Here is a 24050-nt window from a genome sequence, read left to right as displayed (position 1 = left end):
AAGTCAGGTGGGTGGCATAATAGTGAGATATAATTGGCAGGAATTCAAAGCTCAATGTGGGACCAGTCTTACATTTGCTTCATCCAAAAGGTTTAAAGGAAATACTAATGTGGCTGTTGAGAGGCTGGTGGTTTGCTTTGCCAGACAGGCATGACACTGTTGACCTGACTTTGTCCATGTAATCAGCCTATGAAAATAGCATACATGGCGTTCACAGAGTTTGACAAATCTATGACTTCTGTTTCATACTGTTCATGGCTGTGAAATGTCCAGCACATGTGCGACCTTTAGAGACAACCATACTGAGTAATAACATGCCTGTAGTGGGAATGGCACTAAATGTGGTTACAACATACCATAATATTATAAAAATATACAGTTGGCCATAATTAATGCCTGCGTGTTCTGCCTCTAAATGACGACCATGAAACCAGATCTTAAAAAAGTCAATCATTATGGTTAAACAATGGAGCGGTACTACCCTGTTTGTTAGTGGTTTGGGTTTAAATGTTGTAGTGTATATATTTATATTATGTATTTATATGCATTTATATATGTATCGATTTAAAACCTTTCCTCTCACTGCACGTTCTCCTTCGGCCAAAGTTGAAAATAGGGATATGCGAGTGAACGTGCCAGGTTAAACAATACATAAAATGTTTTTGCACTGTTGCCATGTAGTTGTTAAACTGAGCAGCAAATGGATGTCAACCATTTTCATTATTCTGCAAGTCAGCTGGTATTGATTTTAACAACTGTGTGAATTTGTTTAGCATTTAAAAAACACGACAAGATCCTCGTCCAACAGCTAGGACTGAGTTCTGACGCCATTAATTCTGCCTAAAACTGACAGCACACCAAACATCAACAGAGGGGGGGGGGTCAAATCAACAGGGTACAGATATAGAAATAAATTCAGAATTTTGTTTTACAGTTGCAGGCAAACGTAAAGTAAGGGTCACGACAACCACCAAATCAAAGTGCCATCACAATACAACCAGAATGATGGTACGTTCGAATCAATCATTACCTTGATCTAGTCCATAGTATTCTGGGAAAATAGGTTAATGATAGGAGACAGAAATAACTAGCTGTGAGTACAGAGATCCATAAATTGCAGTTTTCATAATAAGTGTCAATGTTATTTTAGCGATTGCCATGATTGTGGGTGGGACAATGATGCAGCTAAGTTAGATGCATGTTAATGACCATGTAGCTATTACCAAAGTGGGTCATAGAAAACAATTTGTTATAGGATATTTTAAGTCTTTTGGTGTGTTTTGTCTGAAGAAGGCTCATCTTTGTTGTGCATAAATATATCTAACAAGCACACACATCACTGGTCACCTCTAGCTAGCTTGGACATTTGGTAAAAGGTACATTTTAACACAAAGACAACTTATACACCAAATGGACGACTTTTATTGCACAGACACCTGCTGTTTAACACCGAAACGACTCTAGACATGAGTAGCGTACTGTTACCAGCCTTATGTACTGATCTGACTACATAACATCTAACTAAATCAGCCATTTACACATCTGAGAAATTTGTTTGTCTGTAAAACATGTTTTACAGAGTGATAAACAGCACTTTTCTTTTTAGTCATTTACTGTACGCTGTGGACATCTAGTTATCTCTGTATGCTGTTTGACTTGCCTTTTCTGTGTGTGTGTGTGTGTTTCTGTGTGTGTTTACAACTGTCCACAGGACTATGTGGAAAGCTATAATTTATAAATGGTCAAAAAGCAAAGCCATGTTGAAATTTGGTTGCATGGAACAACATGTATTTTATGATACACCGGCAACATTTTGAGGCAGTTTAAATGGGTAATTTTGTCGGTAAAATCTTTCACTTCAGCTCCATTTCCTATCACATGTTAAGGTGACAACACCCATCTCCGCTGCCTCTAAACGTTGCCTATGTAGCATCACCATTGATCATTGCAGTGAGCTAAATATGAACAAGAGTGCTAAACCTGATGAATAGGCAGTACTCAGCAGCAACAGCAGCATGGCAGGCCTTTTTCATGTTTACTCTCATCCTACAGGAGTCTTAAGGCCAGATAAACCTCTACACTGATGTTAAACTGTCAAGATGAACACTTGTCAAAATACTAATAAGAAGGACATAGAGCCATTTACCCTAACTGTGACACTGTGGAGAGATCATGTGTCAAAGCAGTCAGAGGAAGCTCTGATCCTCATTAAATCTTGTGACAACAGACGAGAACAAATATAGATTGCAGGCCTATTAATATACAGACAATATGTGGTTCAAGTGGTTTCCCCTTTTAAAAAAGATTGCTACATGTGACCATGGAAAATATAGATTCATTCAAACTTCCAAACCATGTCGTCACTTTGGCAGCCATTCCTTTTATTTTCTTATTCGTTTTCTGGGTTTCATATGTCCAGCACCCGTCAGTTCATTAAATAACACAGTATATTGTTGATATTGGTACATGGTTAGAAGATGTATTTTCACCTTATATCAACAACCATGAGATGAAATATTTCCAAATATTCTTTCTGAATTTGTGGAGAAATTTTCAGCTTGTCAGTTTTCAGCTTTCAATCGATGTTAGAAGCAAAATAGTGATCACATATTTTTCAAGGGTTCTGCTTTTTCATGTGACTTGTGACTTTCATGTGATTATCTGGTTTTGGGGCAGATTTACTACCCCACCACACAAAAATATTCAAGACAGGACTAAGACAAATTAGCTCAAAGTAATTTCTAAATATTGATAATACTACATTCAAGACAAGACCAATCAGATCAAAGTGGGTACAAATATTGATATTACTATACACACACCTGTCACTTTGTCTCTCCATTTGTAACATTAGTTGCCTTCAGTGTTTGTGTGCATGTGTGTGTCTGCTTACTTGAAGGCATGGTATAGGTGTCCTCTTCATCTATGATCTCAGCATAGTCATCCGTTTCTGCAGAGCCAGAGTGAAGTGGGGAGTGAAAAAAGAGCCGAGAGACGTTAACCACACATCTAAAAGGCCACTTTGGTACAACAAGCAAAGCCCCCTAGACATTTTTGACATTAAAAGTCCAATATTAAATACATAATCATTTATATAATCTGACTTTTAAAGACAAGAGACAAGATAACTCTTGTCACAGGAAATTACTTAGATCTGCATGCAACTCTAGAAGTTCTGTAAACACACCTTCACAGACAAAAGAACAGAGTAAAAAGACCAACAGTAACAGAAACACACCATCATCAGACAGAAGTACCTTTCCAAAAGACCGTCACCATACCCGATTCCAAACACATACACATTTAAAACTTTCATGTACTACAAAAGAGCCGCAGACAAGTAATGTAAGACAGAGGAGTACAATAGAGAGGGAGACACAGAGAGGAGGACACAGAGGGGAGGAAAGGGGACGGATGGAAAAGGTTTGTTCTTTCCACCGAAACAAGTAAGAAAAAACAGGTTGAGTCATGGGAGAAGACCAAAACAGTTAGAGGCAGATAGAGAGAGTGAGACAGTGCACACACATACAGTATCACTAAATGCAGACACAGAGCAGGAATTCCACTGAGTTACTTATTTAGGACGGTCAATAGAAAGAATGTTGTTTACCATCGCCACTAGTGTGACCTGCAGAAGCCACATGCAGCATAAAACACACACAGTGGGGAAAAAGGGGAAAGAAACATTAGTGTAACTAGTATAAGATAAACAAATAAGATCGCAGATGTTATTTAATGACTCATTACTGTATTAATACTAATTTTGTGCCAGTGTGAGTTAGTCAGAGGTCAGTAGACAGTCAGGGCAGATGCAGAGTGACAGTGACTAAAGCTCTCCATGGGGACATCTGGCAAGACAAGGACTCTTCACTGCGCACACAGATGAGGCTTTATGGGGGAAACAGGGTACGCACACATTATCTATGAACCCTTTATGTAACTCTTAGCGGTCACTCTCATTCATGACATTTAGAGCAGCAGACAGAGAGGCAGATTAACAGGGCAGAAACAGACCAACAGGAACGGAGAAAGCAGAAGCAAAGGGTTTATACCTGAGACACAAACAGCTCTGGTCCGTACTCCGTCCATCCGTTTTTCCATCCGCCTCTCATGATTTGAAACTCTGGACAAGAGATGAGGTAATCATTTTTGTTATGTAGACAGTGGAGAATCCTTCAACATCAGAACATTATAAAAGTTAAGAACACAAGAGTGTCTATATCTTCAATATCATATTTACTTTGTTTTATACAATAGATAAAATGTCATCAAGATGCTCGAAAACTAAAATTTTCAGTACGCAATCTCATTCACATTTCTCTCAAAACAAATTCTGAAGTGCAAATAATGAGTGTAAGCACTAAATATAAAACCACTTAAGAAAACAAAGTTATACTGGTAAAAGGAAACAATTTTTTTCATGCGTCACTAGAACCTTGACTACACCTCTTGTATTTCTCACAAGATAACGAGAACTTGTTTTTACTTGATGAACCAACTAAAGAGACGAGAGGAGACTGTAGACTTACTTGGGGATGGAAGGCAGAGCTCTGTCCCCTTCTGCAAAAGCAAAATGAACATATGAATTAGACACAGAACAGACTGGCTTCATGTTAGAGAGAAATCACTGTTCCCATTTCTTTGTAGCCAAGGTTATTTTTAGAAAAGACTAGCTAAACACAAGCTGGTTATTCAAAGTGACAAGCTTAAAGTCTCATCAGCCACAATCAACTGACGGACAGTTTCAACCCTGAGTATTATTCATACTAAAAGTTAATTTCTTGTTTGACATAACATAACGTAACATTACTGTTACCATCTAAAACAAATAAAAATCATGATAATTTTCATTTAGCTGCATATAATTCTAGCATTATCAAAATATCGGAATTTGGACGTGAAGTGAGACAAAATGAGAATCAGTAATTGTGTGTCCTACCTTTGTGGACTCTGACAATGAAGGAATGAGTAGCCGAGGACACGAGTCGACAGTAGCCGTCAATCAAGTCAGCCATGTTTTCTGCTGTGGTCAGCGATGCTGTGGTGACCGTGAGGGGCTACACACACACACACACACACACACACAAATGAGTGTAAGAGTGGAACAGAGAGTTGCTTCACAGTGACACAATGAGAGCTTTATTAGGGATAACGTCTTCTACCAGTGCAGATACACACACACACACACTCAGTCTTCCACACACACACACACAGCTACACGCTGATGCACACATGCTTTTCCACTAGCAAGGCCTGCTACGAACACACACCCACTCTCAACAGACACACTCACGCTGACACTCAAGTGCAGATGGCAACACCCGCCTTTACCCTCCCATGTGCCATTTCCTTCTTTCCCAACGTCACTCCCTGTTTTTTTCCTGTAGATTTTGTGTTACTACAACTTGAAAACAAGCAGAAACTTCATGTTTGTTACCCATGTATAAATGAATAACTGGATGAAAGCAGACTAAAAGACTTTCAAAAACTTGATGTGACTGATATAATTACAAGCCAACAATAAATGGCTAAGCTGGGTCGCAGCTTAAAATGCCCCACCAACATGTGAATCAATGGTTTATTTATGTTTCAAATGATAAGTATTGTCTCAAAAAAAGATTAAGCCAACAATGAAAAAGCCCTGGGAGCAGTATGCAAGATGTGTGTGTGTTTTCACCTCTGGAGCTCCTGCTACATTGAGCTGCAGCATGCCTTTCCTGTCTTTCTCTTCCAAAGCAGAGTACTGGATGGACTGAACCTGGTTAAAGTTAGCTAAGTGTGTAGGCTGCAGAGACAGAGATAGATACACAGAAATATTATAATAGTACATGCTGATGCTATTTATTTGACCATGACAAGAAAACAATGTCAACAGTGAGTTGATGAAGGCCAAACAAGATAAGCTGATTCATTTTCATACTTTAAACAACGTATTTAGTAAATTGTTGACATTTTGAGGTGTATCCTAATTAAGTTGAAATTTAACAACTCATGGCACTGGAATTACAGGTGTGCAGCTGCTTCATGTTGTTTGAGTTGTCAATGCAGCAAGCACCTCATTAATGCATCACCTGGTGATCACACACATTTGGCTTTTTCTAGCTCATAGTATCTGTTTTATAACAAAAAACAAACCTGGCCACCATCACGTCAAGGCTCAATTCAATGTGGCCAAGTGAGGAGACAAGGGAAAATCTGTCTACTGGAGAAGTAAACCAGTAGAGGGCAGTATAGTACGATTGCTACTCCATTAAAAGCCTTCCAATTAAAAGCATGCAGGATACAGACGTGTTGAAAGCTTTCTGAAGTTAATGGCTACACTTTGACTGGGGCCTGATAATGCAGAGTTAGACCTTGTAAGATGAGACATCTGTGTGCATACTCACCGTTGAGCCCTTATCTGTGAGGTAGCTGATTCCTTCCTCTGGTCCAATAGCCAACTCTACTGATATTACCCAACTAGACTAGAGAGGGAGAGAGAAAGACAGTGGCAGAAACACAGCATTAAAATAAATGTCACCTTTCATCATATCATCTGCTTTATTAACTAAACATAGAACTGCGAAAAATGCAATATTGATAGCATAAAACCAGTTTAATGTTCTAATCTGTTTCCACTACATTTGAGATTAAATGCCCTCCAGGACAGAGACAGGCTTGTATTCCATCAGTGACATGGATAATAAGAACAGTATTACTGGCACTAAGCAGCACTGTGGAACAAATGCATAAAATTGACCTCACCTTGTATCTTTGTGGAAAGCCATTTAAATTAAAGATGATACTTCGCTTTGGTTGTTTTTACCTTGAGCATGCTAAACAGGCTCAAGCTCCCATTCCTCTGACTTAGTATGAATTTTTTAGGGTGTGGAAAATCTATAAATAGACTTCACCATTCATCCTTACATGTAACATTTTTTGTTTTTATGAATTGAGTGCTGACCTACCCCCAAAGCACATTTGAAGCACTCTTTGTCGAAGCGGTAGATGGGAGAGACTATTTCAAAGAACTTGTGGATGCTCTGCTCATCATTGAGGTTGGCAAACTGCTTAAATGTCTGCTGGATCTGCTTACGAAGAGTCTTCGCCTGTTAGAGAGGGGGTAGAAGGAGGAAAAAACATTTCCACGGGTTGAACCTTCCTGGGAGAAAGTTGGTTCAGAGCCAAGAAACACACAAGAGACAACTGACAGGGCAAACTGTGAGTGACAACAGGAGGCTGAACTTAATTCCAGACAATCAGATTATCAGACATTCAGCCAGACATCCATTCAGTCATCAAGTTGGTCTCCTTGCCAGTGAGATGGTCACTTAGTCAAATAGCCATGAGCTCATCCAGCTGACTAAGATTGTCAGTGTATCTGGCAATGGAATTTAAATGGGAAATTGGGCCATTAAAAGGTTCTCCAAATGAGATTCAAAGCATTTCTATAGCAGCAAACAGCTATTAGCTATACAAAGATACAGCGGAATATGACCCAAGACGGGCACATGAGCGTGGATATCAGACCTTTAAGTCAGGGAAATAAAAGTAAGTGACTATGTTTCTACAACAGTGGTTAAGCCTCACCTTCAGGGAGTCCAGCAGGCTTTTGGGGAAGAACCTTCTCAAACCAACGTCTTTCCTAAGAATAACAGCAACACAACATTTATCTTTGAAAAGTTGCAAAAGTATTTGCTGAAATACATGCAGTTTACAGTTTAGATCAAATAAAATCAATCTTACTCTAGTAGTTCATAATTGGATTTCTTATCCAGGGCGTTGCCTGGCATCTCTCTGAAGAACCTCCTGTATAATTCACAGAGAGAAGGAGATACAGTTTGTAGAAACAATATTAAATGGTCACCAGAAGACTTTTTAGTTCAGATATAAAGGGAAAAAATCTCTGATAAAAGCAATGACAAACAGTCAAGATCAATCAGTGGTTGTGATAAAAGAACTAGTGTGTGGGTGTGTATATGTTTCTCACCTAATTTCCAAACAGCCCAGTTTCAAAGCAACGTCTTGATCCACCTGATCAGCTATATGCTGCATGTAGTCACTCTTTACCTGGTGAAGTACAATATGACAACACAACTTTTTTATAACAACACTTCTCAAAAGATAAAACCAGCTGAAAGTTAAAGCATTAAATATGAAATCTGTAGTCTGGTACAGTCTCTTTTTAATTATCTGTAGGGTATGTCTGCCTTGTTGGATGTGAAAGCGACAGGGAGGAAGCAAAAGAGCAAATGATGTGTGAGAAGACCAGATAAGGAAATCATTTAAAACAAAATAGCATTTTTACTTTTATTTCACAAGGAGGCGACCATCTCCTGTTTTTTTATGTGATCCTGCTGTATTGCCTCACCTGGTGATAGAGGTAGTTGAGAGAGGGTTTGTCCTCAGAGAAATGGCTGAGGTAACCTTTAGGAAGGTACCGTATCCGCAACTCATACCTAAGAATGACAGATAATTCGGCCAAATAACCATATGGTCAGTGCACACACAAACACACACGCTGAGAATGAACTGACCTGTAGCATCCAAATTCAATGCCTGTCTGAGGCATAGAGCCAGAGGCATGCACACTCATACACACAGCTGTCGCACACAAAGAGCACACTAGTTTCAGGTATACTAGAGAATGAAAGGCACACCAATTTCGATATTAAAAAGAGTATCTGTTTTACATAAAAAATAGGTTTTTGGTCGAACAACCAGGAGCCTCATTTATATAAGTGATGGAGTGCTATTCATTGGCACATCATACGACATTCACCTTGAAACATTTTTCAACAGGTTGGATACAACCTTTCTTAAAAATGTCAAATATTACAATGTAACAGAAAATTGATGATTTACTTGATAGGAGTGTTTCAAAACCAATCGCTTATAGTTAAAATATTTGTGCATCTTAAAGACTTAGACAATAAACCACAGAATCCTGTCATTGTTACACCAAGGACTGATATGCCCCACTGATAGGGCCTGGTAGGTTGTCTTGTGCTTCCACTATTTTCTTTGTTCATCTTGCTCTACCTTCACAGGGAAGTTAAAGCACGTGTTAGTTACATAAGACAGAGCATCCACAGAGCAGTAAATTCTATCTTTTGCTCAAAGTCACCTCAGCAGGGTGGCTGTTTGCCAACTAAGGGGTCTTGAAGTTGGAAAATGCCCTTTCTACTCTCTATATTGCTGTATGGTGGCACAGTAAGACGTGATTTCATATTTTGCTGACAGTGCATTAACCAACAGAGATAACCTTGTAATTCTTTAAAGCATAATGAGATTCCTGCTGTAACACTTGCCAGTTAACTGTGTCACAGAAGCACCCAGATGGGCCATCATTGTTTATAGCGACATATCAGTTTATGACTGACATATTGCAGTGAATACAGCGGAGAGAAATGGGTCAGGAGAGTAGTGTGCTCCAAGCTGCTGTGATGCTACAGGCCTGTAGTTAGATTACAAAAGAAATCAAGGCTGAAGACAAAATGAATAAAACATCCTCGTTCTATAATGAATGAACCAAAAAGAGTGTGAGAAGGGAGCAACTGATGCGTGTTTGAGAGAAAAGAGAGAGCTGATAGGAAAGAAAACACACAGAGATGTGAGAGATGAGAGAAAGGAGGAAAGAGAGAAAGATCAAAGTGAAAAAGAGCAACTGTGAGCACATGAGACAGAATGAGAGAAAGCACGCGAGGGAGCGAGACAGGAGTGAGATAGAGTCAGTCCATCCCCTGGGCTACTTCTGCTGTTCTAACAATAGCTTGGCAGCAGCAGAAGCTCTGGGGGTGCAGCTCCGCTGCCCTGCGAGGCAAAGCTGCAACAACTGGCAGAGGCTGCATGTTAGCAGCGTGAATGACTCGTTCATTTTGAATTCATTTTAATTTTAATGATTTAGAGTGTAATACATCAACCGGAGGACAATGGACTGAATTCTAAGGAGAGCTGTAAAGAATATCCACTTAAAATAGTTAAGCGCCAGCCTTTGATTCATTTTGGCTGTAAACTCTATATTCACAATTGGCAGATATGAATGAATGAGGAAACACAATATATGAGGGCTTTTAAATCTCAAGAAAATTGGACAGGGACTGTGGTAAAAGTAATAATAATAAAAATTAAATAGATTTAATACTTGGTTGTAATATTTTTTACTGCTTGTATACAGTAGTTCACATTAGCATTATAATTCAGGTCTTGGTCTGTGGTTTATTGAAAGTATAAAATGCTTTTATTGGGACCGTATGTTATGTAATTGTATCTTATAGGATTAGCTAATAAAACACTATTGGTTGGCAAGTTTGTAGCTTAAACAAGTGTAGCTCCTATACAGTCCAATTGGGCATTTGTAAAGATGTGGAGATTATGTTACTGGCCTGCTGTTTAATATTAGCTACCTAAAGTACGGACAAAGGTATCGTCAGCCACAAGTAAGTTCTGATGGTCTTTTAGGGACTGTAACATCCAGACCTGCTCACTTTCTATGCATAACAAGGGAAATGTGAAACAAGTGAAAGAAGGGAAGAGATGGGGAGCGGGAACAGACAGTGAGTGTGAAATTTTAAATGTTGTTGTAATTCTACCTCCACTCCTCCTGGGGATGCTGTTTCTCATATTTCTCCCTGACATGAGACACGCCCAAATCAGGGTGTAACCAATGGAGTGCATCGGAGTGCAGATGGGTCAGACGGAGGCCCAGAGAAGACACACAGCGCAATTTGTGGATCTCTGCTATCTTCTGGATAACACCCTGTTGAAACAAGTGGAGGGATGAACAGAACAGTGAGAATCAGAGAAATGACAGCGGAGGGCTAGAAAGATAAGCAATGTTTGCGTGTCTTACCCTGACATCTGTAGCGTCTCCATGCCTGATATTACTAGCCCAGGTGCACGGTTCGCTGTTTGTCTCAAAGTAATGGAAGATCTTCAGAACTCGGTCCATGGAGCCTGGGGGTCGCTCAAGGCCTCCAGCAGAGCCGCTGGTACCAACACTGGTACCACCAGGCATCCCAGAACGGGATTTAACCCCACAACCACCCGCCGTGGAGTGATTGTGGTTGGGTTCCAAGTAGGAAGACGACGCCATCGCTGACTCAGATGCTCCTGCTGGGGCTAACTGTCCATCATATTCTGAAAGAGAGAGACAAACAAGAGAGGACGGAGGTCAAAATGTGACTTTTTAGTTGACCTGTAATCAACCTGCTTTGTATCCTTACTGAAAATATGTTCAATGATCTGATTTTGTGAAGGGAGCATTAGACAGTAGAGGAAAATAATCAACAGGTTAAAAAAAAGGCGATTATGGTATGCAAGGAAAACTGCATCATCAACCCTTTTAAAACACACTGCTGAGGGAAATAGCTGAGACAGTAAAATAACCACTCAAATAACCTCTGAGTCACCGCTGGTCTGTCATACATACTGTAATTTATACATTTAGGTTACATCAAAGACATATAGGAGAACTCATGCAGAACAAATCCAGTTGGAGAACAGATAATAGAAAGGTGATATTATAGCAACACTTTGACAACCATTAACTGCATAAAGGCAGTAGTGGAATACACACGTTTGTGTTTATGCACACATGCACAGTTGCATATACTACATGCCAAAGACTGATGATTGCGATGAAGATTGGTTACCTGCTTTAGTAATGCTACACACTAACCACTCAGTCAGGCAGCCAGTCAATTATTCAGTCAGTAAAGAGTCAATATAAATCAGGAAACACTGACAGAGGATCTTTTTAGAGGTACTTTATGGACTCACAGCTGAACATAATTAAACTCGCCATTGAATTCTAACTTCTAGAAAATAAACAAGCAATATCTTGGTTAACAATTACTGTGTTGCCACAGTATGAGGCTACAGCAGGAATTATATTCATACTGCAGTGCTTTGCCATCTACCAGAGTCAAGCAAACACAAACACAAACCGCCCACTTCCACAGATTCTTCTGTTTTTGTCTGCTTTGTTTATGTCCCATGTTTACCTTCTTTAAGGTTGTTTCTTTTGCCCCACCTCTCTAGGTTCATCTTCACACATCTAATCGTTGTGCAAGGCACACACTCTGCTGCTGCCTGTGCCATGCTGTCACTTCCTGGATATCCCTGCAGGCTTTGTCGAGTCATCATCACCCCAGTGACTGTTTCAGCTGAATTCTGGCTATCACATGGTGACAAAAGGAGATGCAAGTAAACCTGAATCTGATCGACTGACTAATTTCGTGGCTCATTTCCAGTATAGGGGATATAATATACAGCTAAACATTTTTCAAAAGACTGTCTGGAATTGTGTTCTACATCATCATCTACCAGGATATTCAAGCCTAACAGATTTGATTATTTGTATTGAGTGATGTATTTAATCCACTTAATAAATATAAAGATGGAGAAAATAAAGTCAACTGACAAACATCATATCACTACATTCAGCTTTTCTCTATGTTGTGTTCAGGTCACCGTCAGTTCATTTCATCTTGAAAAACTAGATTTACTGTCTCCCAGTCATATGCCTCTACAAACCAGTCAAGTTGCATTTTACATCCAAGTCTGTCCAGACTTAAACACTATATGTAGAGAAGACTTTGAAGGAATCGCTTCTCAGCTGAGTCAGGGGTCTAAGGATGGAGGATGTTGTTGACTGTACAGATTGTGAAGCCCCTGGAGGCAAATATTTGATTTGTGATTCAGAGCTATATAAATAAAATGAATTTGACTTGACTTTGTTAAGATTTGTGGTTCTTGTTCTGGTGTATGTCGTTGAGAGAAACACAACTTGAGTCTTTCCTCAAATGTGATTCCTTGTATGTGTTCACATGCTTGGCTTGGATGTTGCTGCAAAGAAGCTACAGACTCTAAAACATGGATGCTTCATACACATCTTCAATCTGGCAACTACACAATCACTACAGTTTCGAGGTGGGTAGCCATTTAGTATCTGACTAAATGTGAATTATGGTAACTATCTCATAATTTCCCTTCTTTTTCTGAGTTATGGCGCTGACTAATGACCAGAAAGGTGTTTTTGCAGAACATTATGATGTCACAGTGAGGTTGACCTTTCACCTTTTCGGCATAAAATCTCATCACTCCATTATTTTATCATGTTAGACATTTGTGTGAAATTTTGTCATAATTAACGCATAAATTATTGAATTATGGCGTTTACAAGAATGGTGTCTACGGCCACGACTGTCACCAGCGTGGAGACATAAAAAGGAGAGAGAAATATCAGAGGAAAGTTGGCTCAGCACTTTTAAACAGCTTGACCTACAGTTGCCTCTTCAAAGACAGCAAGTGAAATACATGCCTGTGTGTGTGTGTGTGTGTGTGCGCGCGCACAATGACTGCAGAAGTGTAAAGGAGGACATTATGTATCTGATAACTTGACTCAGCACTCTCTTTAAAAGAACTTGCTGTATCAATAGGGTGTGTGAGCGTGCGTGTGCATACTAAACTGTGCGTGTGCATGAGACTGATACACATTATTACATCCTGTGGGAATGGAAAGGCATTACACTAGTTTTCCTTTTCACAGCCTGTAGTAAATATAGTGACATGAAAGCCTCTCAGTCCTTCTCTTTACACACTATAAATACACTTTTCTTGGTATTATTAACCTGTTTGTTACTGTTGTTATTTTTCTATTAATCTGATCAGTTCAGTTCTCCTTCATCTCTAATTGAGATACATGTATGGTTTATAGATATTTTGTTAGGTTTCCTTGTCCTTTGTTTTTCTAGAGCAGCTGTTAAGTTTCTAAATTTTAAGGAAGATCCTCGCTTTGAAACACTGACTTGGTTTTATCTTTTGATTATGAAGTGCCTAAAAATAAAAAACATATAAATAATGTTTTGCTCATCTGTAAAAAAGGACTACAAAACAAAAAAGAAAGATTTTTACTGGTCCAAGTATCAAATCTTTAACAGAAACGTATGTTGTCAAAGTCATTTCATGTATAGGGCAAGAGGTCCCTGAAACCAAGAAGTGAAAATGCTGTCTTGGTTATATCATGCTGTACCAAGCTCTCTAATTATTATTTATTTATTCAGCATTTACCTCCTAAAGCTCTGCAGTTTAACAAATAACAAGGTGTACTCTGAAAAGAGTGGACATGTTTTTGGTTTGGAGGGTATAATGGAGGTGTTTAATGGTCACCGGCACGGCCAAATACCCAACAGATCCCCAAGGCTTTAATACAACAGATTAGTGAAGATCAGATTACACACGTCCCTCTTACAGTATTAGTATCATCATCCAATTAAAATGATACAACTGTGGCTATGATATGACTGGATTATTAGGATACTTGTAAAAAATCCCTAAAGTGTATACTGCAGCTATACTGCAGCTGTGGTGTTTCCAGTGGAAACACCACAATATCATCACATCATAATAATATGAGCTGCTTTGTTAATAGTACTAACCAGTACCTATCCGCTGAAAGCAGAGACAGATCGGCTATGTGTATTTGCTGGGAATGCTTCAAATTCCAAGGCTTTCTGAGCTACACCTCACATTAAACCATGCATATGTTTTTGCTTTGGAATAATCTTAGTGAAGATCAGCACTGCATTAGAATAAAAAGGGGAAATATGTAATATAATATTAAATTATGTTGCCTCAAAAGAAAATGTCACAGCATATTTTTGAAATGCATTAAGCCAGTGTTTGTTGTACCACTGGGGGTGAATGATAAATTCATACACAGCAGGCGTTGTTGCAAAATGCACAATGTACGACTTGTGATACAGATGCACAACATACCTTCAGTTACAGCTAGTTTATATTCAACCTTCCAGCCTCGTCTCAGAGGGCCACGCTAAAAAATGTATTGGGGACATTATTTTGACTGCAACTTGTTTTTAAAATAGAAGCAGTTGCACCAGAGGAGCAATAGAGACACAAACCACAGTCAGCCATCTGCTGCTGCTGCTCACTCAGTAATCTGATTAGATATTAAGCACTAAAACGTTGTAACATACCACTGCATACACTGACACAAAACACAACAGTGACACAAAATCACACACAAGTAACCTAAACCTAAATACTACATACAGCTTGATGCAATCCTCTTAAAGAAGTACGCATACTTACATTTCCCTTGGTGCATGCATACAGTTACTTAACGCCATAAATACCATTACATCACATATAGCTAGGAAATGGAGTGTGTTCACCTGTTTTTTTGGTAGCATTTATCAAAAGAGGTTATTGTTAACTTAGCCCCTAAATGCTGAAGCTACCAACCAGTATGTGACTGGTGCTGTGATGGCATTACATAGGAAATAACGGAATAAAGAAATAAGAATAAAGAAATAAAGAAATAATAGCTTAAGCAGGTTCAGTTAGTAATTTTGCTTAATTGTTGCTGAAAACAAAACTGGGCAGGGATTACATTTTGTCTCTTTTTTCAGCAAACTATCTGCATGCTATGGGGTACATATGCATATAATATATTTTTATATTTTTGATATCATCCAGCATGGAAATATCTGACACCTGGCACTTTCAAGTTGGCTGCCAAACGACATTGCATTCTTGTGCATTATGCCATCAAAACAAACAAAATTCTTAAAGCTTTTATATTACAAAAAGCTGGCCCATAGCTACCTGATTCTATAGTTTCCAAAATCAGATTTGGGGCAAAACGTAAAATGGATGTCATAGTAAACAGTTATTTATGACTTTGATGACTTGATTTTAAAATAGGTGCACTATACAGCACAGAAAAAAATGAAACCATTCCTCCCTGCGCCACTTTCTACTCAACATAACTGCACTAAATCCCCACATGCATGCCCTCACACACTCAAATAGAGAAAATAAGAGGAATCAAATCAACTAGGCCATGCAGGCAGCCACCCCCCTCTCTCAGTGGGGCTCTGGTGACTGACAGTCAGCCTGTTAAACCACAGTAGGCTGGAGTTGAGCTCTGTCCCGTAGCAGCAGCAGGACGGTTTATCTCCTCGTCTAACTGGTATCTGGGTTACTGGGGTTAGCACAATCCTGAGGGAGACGAGGCCTTTCTGTCTTTTTTACCATCCTATTCTTTCTCTTTTCCCTCAGTAGCTCGTTCTTCACATTTATCCCCATCTTTGTCTTTCTTCTCAAAGCTTTCATCTTTTCTTTTCCCCTCCACTTCTCCCATGCCAAATCTGCTGCATCCTTCTTTCTCCATCCTTTCACCCTTCATCATCTGCAACTCTGTTCTTCTCCCCCTCTCTTAATCTCTTCCTGTCGCTCATCTCTCATGCTCACAGGCCTTTTAGTTCCTGCCTTCACATCTCCATTTGATCCTCGTGTCCTATTGAACCACCTTCTCTTACATCCTCCCTCTCATCTTTCTCCCATCCTCAAACAATTTCCTCTTCCCCCCCCTCCCCCATACTACTACACTCTCTACACTCTCTTCTGCCAAGGATGCGCATTATCTATACCAGGGGACAGAGAGGAAAAAGCTTAAAGTCTAAACATTCATTGTATAGCTATATACATGAATATACTCTTCAATACTCGCCTAAATGTCCCTTCCATGTAAATACAATGTTTTCCCATGATGTGCCGGCTTAAAAAAGGCACTCAGAGTGTATTTGTGAGAGTGTGTGCTCTGTCTCAGTGACATCAGAGCCACTGGAGTAACTTTTAACAACCATCTCCCAACACCCCATTCACCAACCTACTTGCAGCTTGCAACTGTAACCCTGGCAAATGAACTGATAACAGTTTTTCAGTCAAGAGCTTGAACAAAAGCGGAAACAGTTCAGAGTATCTCTGCTTCACACTGCCCTCTTAAATAAAAATCACAGTAAAAATAAAGCAACATGGTCTGACAAGTAACTCATTCATTGGATAGTTTTGGTGACCTAACATTCAGCACCACTACATGGACCAGCTGGGACAATTAGAGAAAGTTATTTGTGCTGGTTATGAGTTTTTAGTAATGGCCACAACAGGACCTCCTCTGTCGTGAATAAAGGCAGCCAGCTGAAACAGAGGACAGAATTTAGATGTGTTGTAGCACATGTAACACAACGTCCCGCAAAGCCGGGATGACATAAAATACATTGCTCAATTTTGCCCCTCTCTGATTCAGACTTCAAAGCATAAAACATCTCAGGTAAATAAAAAGCCAGCCGGACAAAATACTGAATGTTTAGCACAATAAAAAGATGCTTCCAAGCAGAATGTGCGATGGTAAACAAACATGGGAATTTCATTATAAATAATGATACCAAGGTAAAGGAAGGTGCATCATAGGCCTTAAATTAGTAAAGGTTAAATTCAGTGCTGACAGTAAACACGAACATACCCAACTACAAATTTGCATGCAGTTTGTATGTGGCGTGTTTCTAATGACACACTTATCAGTACATACTTGGTAGGGGGTGCTGTGCGTAGATGCAGGCCCCCTTGCTCCAGCAGAGAGGGATGCAGCCGCTGTTCTCCATTTGTTTTGTAGGGGGGCCCGTTCAAGGTGTGGCCACAGGGCCCAGACAAAACTGCTGGGCCCCGAAAACGGCATAGAGTCAAGGACTAGGACCGACTGCTCACCTGGCTTTTAACAACTATGAGATATTTGAATAAGCCAGGGAAAAGTGAAGGAGGATATCCAAAAATGTTAAAAAAAAAAAAAGAAAGTCAGACCTGTAGTGCTGATAACTGGGATATGACTGGTTACTAGGGTGTTAATGTCCACTGTACAATTGTACAATTTTTGCCATCTCACAAGATAGCCACAGGAAACACAATACAAAGAAAAAGAAAAAATCAATCAAAGCCAGTGTCCCAGGGTTGTAAGTAACTCCCGTAAGGAAAAGAGCCCAGTAAGAGGAAACAGAGTACGTCAAATATCCTTTGTACTGTAAAAGATGGTGACACAGCAGGTATCCCCACAGGAGGTAGAGAATATGCCAGTCCGTTGCAGTCTACGCTTTAGCAGCCACTACATTCGACATCTATCATCACGGTCCAAGTCCAGCTGACAGAGATGCTCCAAATGATTTCACCTTTGAATAACACAGAGATAAAGGTCTAACTCAGCTTCTTACATCCACAGTGGCCCAGCATGCCGAATCTATCTAAGTCAAAGTTAATCTGGACCTTCTCCTGCAACAACAGCAAACAAATCTAATGCTAAAATAACTGAAGGATAATAAGAACTGGAAGTACAGTATCTGGTGGAGTAATCCAAGCTACTGGTCCCAAGGCTGCAACTCACTCCCCAAAAGCTTTCTGAAACATCATATTACTCCAGGACAGGAAGCAGCCTGAGGTCTAGGTCTTAGTAATCAATCCGTCCAACGCATGTCATGACCTTTGACCCAGCAAAATAACTTCACCATTGTGCAATGTGATATTTAACGATCCTTGTAAGGAAGTTAATTTTTCACTGCTTCACCTCAGGGAGATCTCACCCTTGTGGGTGGAGAGGATTCAGTAAGTAGCTCGCGGACACTTCAGCAGGGTGGAGTCTTCCCAAAAAAGATGTTCAGCCTCACGTCTGTGGTTGGGGGATAATTTCTCTACCCATTAGGCAACCCTGCAGTCCAATAAATCCTCACAAAATATGAAATTCAGATCCTCAGTGCGGAGCTGCTGATCCAATTAATCAACCCTTGATGTGAAATTCAAAGAAGGCGGCTTCCCTGCAGCCATAAATCTTAAGTTGCATGGCTTGGCACTTTACGTCGAACATCCAGGTTACAAAATAACACTGACATGTCTTGCTGGCAAAGTAAGAGTCCATATAATCACATCAAAGTATCATTTTCCAAGAAAGGTGGTAGTTTTGTTTTGTAAATCCACAATGTTCGATGAAAAAGAGAAACTGGCATCAGTTAAGAAAGAGACAAAAATGTAGGGCAAAGAGAAACGTAGAAATGGAGCATAGTGAGGGAGAGCTGGAAGAGGATGGCGACGCAGGAGGAGAAAAGCAGAGCAACACAGGGACAGAAGGATGAAGACTGATGAAACAGGAGGAAAGATGAAACAGGCAGAGACTAAAGGATGAATAAGAACAACAGAGTGACCAAAAAGAAAGAATTTAAAAAGTAAAACTGAGGGAGAAAGTGGAACAAATAAGGTGAGTGGGATGAGGAGAGAAAGCAGAAAAACCCCGGGGAGAAGCTGAGCCTCACATCCTCCAAAGCTTTCCCACAATCCTCTGAGTCTGCAGGAGTTAACCAGGTCAGAGCAGGTGTCTGATGTCAGAGAGAGACATAAAGTGACAGAGACCTGAGGGGAAAGGTGGAGCAAAAAATAAAAAAAACGTCAGGAACAAAAAAGCTGTGATACGAAAGCAGGCAGGACAGGATCAGCGAAGGACTGTGAAGAGAAAATAATGTTGCAGGAGTGAGTTGGGAAAAAAAAAATGTATGCAGTAAATCTGTTTCGAAGTCACTCAGCTGTGTGCCGATCAGTCTGGCTTCTGAAGGCTTTCTTCTGGAGCAACTAGATCACAACATAATTCCCCACCTCACACACACACACGCATACATACCGCCGCAGCCAAATACACACACACACAGTATAGGCAGCGCGATCCTTGAGCAGTCGAAATGAGTGCACCAGAGAGGCTGTAGAGTGAGAGAGTATGTGTGTGTGTGTGTGTGGAAGGCAGAGAGAGAGAGAGAGAGTGTACGTGAGTAAGAGTGTGTGTGGTGTGCATGTGGCTAAGCAGGTAGGCGACTCTGTGTGTGTGTGTGTGTGTGTGCGTGCAAGTGTCAGCAAAGCAAAGGGAGTGTGTGTGTGTGTGTGTGTGAGCCAAGTGTTTCTCCTCTGCTGTGTCTTCGGTATGGGGCTGCTGTGACCACGCTGCGAAAAAGCTGCTCCGCTCGCTAACAGACAGAACCAGGGAGGGAGGGGACGGCTGTGTGTGTGTGTGTGTGTGTGTGTGTGTGTGTGTGTGTGTGTGTGTGTGTGTGTGTGTAGGGCAGAGAAGGAGAGAGACAGGAAGAGGAAGAGAGAGATAGAAATATTGTAAATAAGACTTGATGCACTGTAAAGTAGGCGAGCTGATTGGACAGTACTTATAAATATGCTAATGAGAGCAAACTCTTAATCTACACTCCGAGTTTAATAAACAGGCAGTGATACGAACACACAAAGCCAACACAATCTCTCACACACACACACACTTTTACCAGGATTAGCTTGGCTAATGAAAACATACATTCCACTCTTTGACCCCTTACAACACTTTCCTTTATTTTTTTCCCCCTATTATCCGTCCCCATTTTCTGTCCGGCTGTCCGTCTGACCCCCTCTCTCTCTACTGCCCTCAGCAGGTCTCTGCTGCCCTCTGTCCTCACTCTCTGTTGTCTCTCCTCCCCTCCAAACACATTTCATCTGCTCCTGCAGCATGCCAGCTCCTCATTGGCAATAAAGCACTCTGACATTCAATCCCTCGGATGTGCCAAAGGACAAAATGATGGTGAACACTTTCTAGCTAAGCCTCCAGCTGCAAAACACTAACAATCATATTGTGATTGCTTAGTGACTCTGATGTAGAGCATGTAGGTATATATTCAAAAGTAATCGAACAAAAGTAGAACAATAAGGTGTCCAATTTAAAGCGAAATACGAGTGACTGCCCTTTAGAATAACACATTTTCTCACACCCTATCAACAGGACATTATCAGTGCCTTCCAAAACTGCTGCAAAACACTGTTTTTTGGTGTGATGACACTTCGATTAAGGTTTCGTCATCTTGATTTTAATTTTCTAGTTTCTAATCAGTTATGAAACCTTCATTTTCATGGATTTACAACATTTAAACCACATATGGTGTTTAAAAGCCTAAGCCAAAATTGCAAGCGTCGACTCCAGATCTGTTTTCATTTGTGTTCTGAATCTTATCAACATTGTTGTATCATATAAATTTTGTTCTTGCAGAGTTACAGAGGCTGAATGTTATGTTCAGTCTGCTCTCCACTGGAAATGAAACTTGTGATCCTTATCAGCAACAGAATAAAAGCATTCCCAGTACTGTTATTGGCCACAGATGTTCAGTTTACACAGTCTGTACGGTGTGTACTATGACACTGTTACTGCTACTTTCTAGCAAAGTTAGAAAGCATCACCTCATTATATATTTTATTTAACCCCAATTTTGGCAACACATCTCCCACTGCAGACGTGCCAACATTAAGGTCAAGAAATACTGTTTCTGTCCCTTTCAGGGGATGGCAAGTTCTCAGCTCCAAATATATACAACATCCTCCTTGAAAACATAGGATAACCAGTTACTTAGCAACAGCCAAGGAGAGAGACTGGAGCTTAGGGCCATAAAATGTCTTATCTATACCTATGAAATAATTAAGCTATACCTCCATCCATCCCACAAAACGGCAGCACCGGTCCTTTTTAAGTCTGTATCAAGAATAAGGCAAAAGAATACAGTTCCTTGTGAAAAATGAAATAAAAGGGTGAATCTCCTTTAAACAAACAGAGAGGATGCTGTCGTTTTCATTAAGTGGTAAAAATTATTTCTATTCACATTAAAAATTATGAATCAGGGACAACTTCTGAGCAAAACAAAACTATATTTAATAAAGGTGTGAAAGAGAACTCATACACACTGCATACACACGAGCCGTCATCTCAGTTTGACATTCTTTTAAAATATTTTAAAACGTTTCTACCATTTGTTGTAGTTCAAAAAGGAAATTGTACTCACCAGCGTAGTACGATATTCTGGAAATATCTGCAACAGAACAGGGGTGAGGGGCGAAGAGAAAAACACAATGTTACAGTGAATTATTTACAATCAGAATATCTTCATGAAAGTCATGGCATCAACGAGAGCCCCTGTGCTAAAGCATGATTGGACGTGATACTGAAATAGATGAGATTGTATGAGAACGTGGTGTTTCCTCACGATCCTGGACAACCCAGGCAACTTGAGCATTGCCATTTTACAATGAATTGTCCATGAAACTGACAAGTATCAAACACAGACACAGATTTGTCTTGCATGCATACACAAACTGTATGTATTTCTATGTATGGTAATAAGCTGCCACTTTTAATACTGTACTCTACTTAAATTAATGAGCTTCTCCGTGTCCCTCCACAACACAAGACAGAAAGATGAAAAAGGGAAAGAATAAACAAAGAGGCACAATGGAGACAAAGGTAAAGAAGTGGACGGGTGCGGTGAGTTAGAAAAGAGAATGATAAGAGAGCTAAATTGAGCAGTGAATCAAAACACAGTATTATTGAGAAATAAGTCTTCACTGACTGGAAGAATACTGCCATTAAGTTACTTATATAATTACCCAATTCAATCAAAATGATCCCCCATTCACTTTCTGTTTGCTGAATAACAAATTATTTTAGCCCCACAACAAACCAGCGCATCAGAGAAGACATTCCTCACTTGGAAAGTCCAACTGTTCAATCTAATTGATGACAATGCTTAGTTTATTTGACTGACAGGAGTCAATTTCTAATCACACTAAGCACATCCACTGGCTTACATGTCAGCGCTGACCAACCGGTCCAATGAATCAGGAGGATTTAATATGAGCTACATTCCAGACAGTCGGAGCGAGGCGGGAATCATGACTTGGCAGAATATATCTGTCCTGTCATGCCGTAATAACTTCACCCACTGGCCTCATTCAACTCTCAAATCTGTCTCATAAGCTCACCACTCCTCTACCCCATCATTTCACTCACTCTTTACTGCGTCCTCGTGGAAAGACGACACCAAAATGAGCAATATGATGAAATGTCCAGCGCTCTGAAGCTACGCTGACGTCGGTTACTAAGCAACAGACACGAAGCAGCACTGTGCTAATTAGCATGCCAAGGCTTTGTCTTACAATACATATAAGGTAAAAAGCTGTGTCCCAATTCCCTACAACATACCGCTACTGAACATTATGAGCTGTTCACAAATGTTCAAAGCATACCCAGATAGTATACAGTAATTGTATGAAGCTACGGCTGTGTGCTGAGTCCATACTACAAACCAATTATGATACTGAACAAGTGGCAAGATACAAACGACACTCAAGGGAGGCAGTATGAAGTCTGAAGAAGGCTAGAAGGAAATAGAAGTACTCATAGCTGTAAAAATGAAAACAACATTTTGGCTGGTGTTAAAACAGCTTTGTGAGCACCTGAAAAAATAAAAAATATGTATTAAAATGTTTAATTGGCAGTGATGTTCCAAAGTAGCACCTTGATGATCATCTCCAGTTAGTAGAAGACAGTTAGGTGTGATAATTTTATTTGACTAACAGCATACTACAGTATTACACAGTATACTATGAGAATAGAATAACATAGTATAAACTATCAGCATCAGTATATTGTACATAATGTATACAATTAGTACATAACATGGAATTGGGACACTATCCTTTCCTAAATGCAATTCATTGTGAGTAAATAGAGGCCATCAGTATATTGTAAGATCAAGTAAATTTAATAAGTTTACTTATTTCCCTCAGCTTTCCAGTAAAAACACGACAAATTTCAAATCTGGTCAGAATGAATTAGTGCAGAATTGGGGCAGAGTTTAGGACTGTTGTACAATAATAAACTGTGTGGGTTGTCATAGTTAAAACATTTTAGTGATGACTTTGACTCAGACGTTTTTCTTGGTTTGATACACTGCTGCTCAATGTGTGTTCTGCCACTTCACATAATTTGCTCTAAGCACATAATCCAATTTGTTCCTGGCAGAGTTGTGTCCAAAATGTTGGCTACAAGTAGGATGTTCTTAACAAACAACACAACACCAATCCTGGCATTATTTCTCTCTCCCTCACTCTGAGCCTAAAATTCACCAGTGATAAATGTAACACTTCAAGGCATTGATATACAAAGTGGTTTTGAGCCAGGACCGGCAGCATATACAGTAAAGAAAGCTAAGCATGTATTGAAATGTTTCTTGGTGTTAAAAATATACCTATGACTAGAATGCTGAAGCGCTCAACCTTTACCTGTAGTTTATACATTTTACTGTACTTTCAATAAAAATATGACAACATGCACATCACAACACACATATTTTGTAAAAAGGTTTAAACAAATGTCC

General features: G+C 39.8%; 1 protein-coding gene across 2 annotated transcripts in view; it reads right to left on the bottom strand.

Moving 5' to 3' along the window:
- LOC139205535 (focal adhesion kinase 1-like) overlaps window positions 1-24050 on the bottom strand; it is a 60289-nt gene that overhangs the window by 30454 nt on the left and 5785 nt on the right. The window contains exons 2-16 of one of the 2 annotated variants that reach the window (XM_070835782.1): window positions 21678-21704; window positions 10832-11118; window positions 10572-10738; window positions 8351-8438; window positions 7970-8049; window positions 7726-7788; window positions 7570-7624; window positions 6948-7088; window positions 6387-6464; window positions 5678-5785; window positions 4940-5057; window positions 4530-4560; window positions 4053-4123; window positions 3611-3628; window positions 2894-2950 (exon numbers count right to left, since the gene is read on the bottom strand). In XM_070835782.1, the coding sequence (XP_070691883.1) occupies window positions 2894-2950; window positions 3611-3628; window positions 4053-4123; window positions 4530-4560; window positions 4940-5057; window positions 5678-5785; window positions 6387-6464; window positions 6948-7088; window positions 7570-7624; window positions 7726-7788; window positions 7970-8049; window positions 8351-8438; window positions 10572-10738; window positions 10832-11074 (1318 nt within the window). In that variant the 5' untranslated portion in view covers window positions 11075-11118; window positions 21678-21704. The remainder of the gene's footprint in view (window positions 1-2893; window positions 2951-3610; window positions 3629-4052; window positions 4124-4529; window positions 4561-4939; window positions 5058-5677; window positions 5786-6386; window positions 6465-6947; window positions 7089-7569; window positions 7625-7725; window positions 7789-7969; window positions 8050-8350; window positions 8439-10571; window positions 10739-10831; window positions 11119-21677; window positions 21705-24050) is intronic. The other variant, XM_070835783.1, reaches the window with a different exon arrangement.

The sequence above is a fragment of the Pempheris klunzingeri genome, chromosome 8 (genome assembly GCF_042242105.1).
Source record: "Pempheris klunzingeri isolate RE-2024b chromosome 8, fPemKlu1.hap1, whole genome shotgun sequence".
In the NCBI taxonomy this organism is placed as follows: domain Eukaryota; kingdom Metazoa; phylum Chordata; class Actinopteri; order Acropomatiformes; family Pempheridae; genus Pempheris; species Pempheris klunzingeri.
This window is presented reverse-complemented; position numbering and strand designations above follow the sequence as displayed.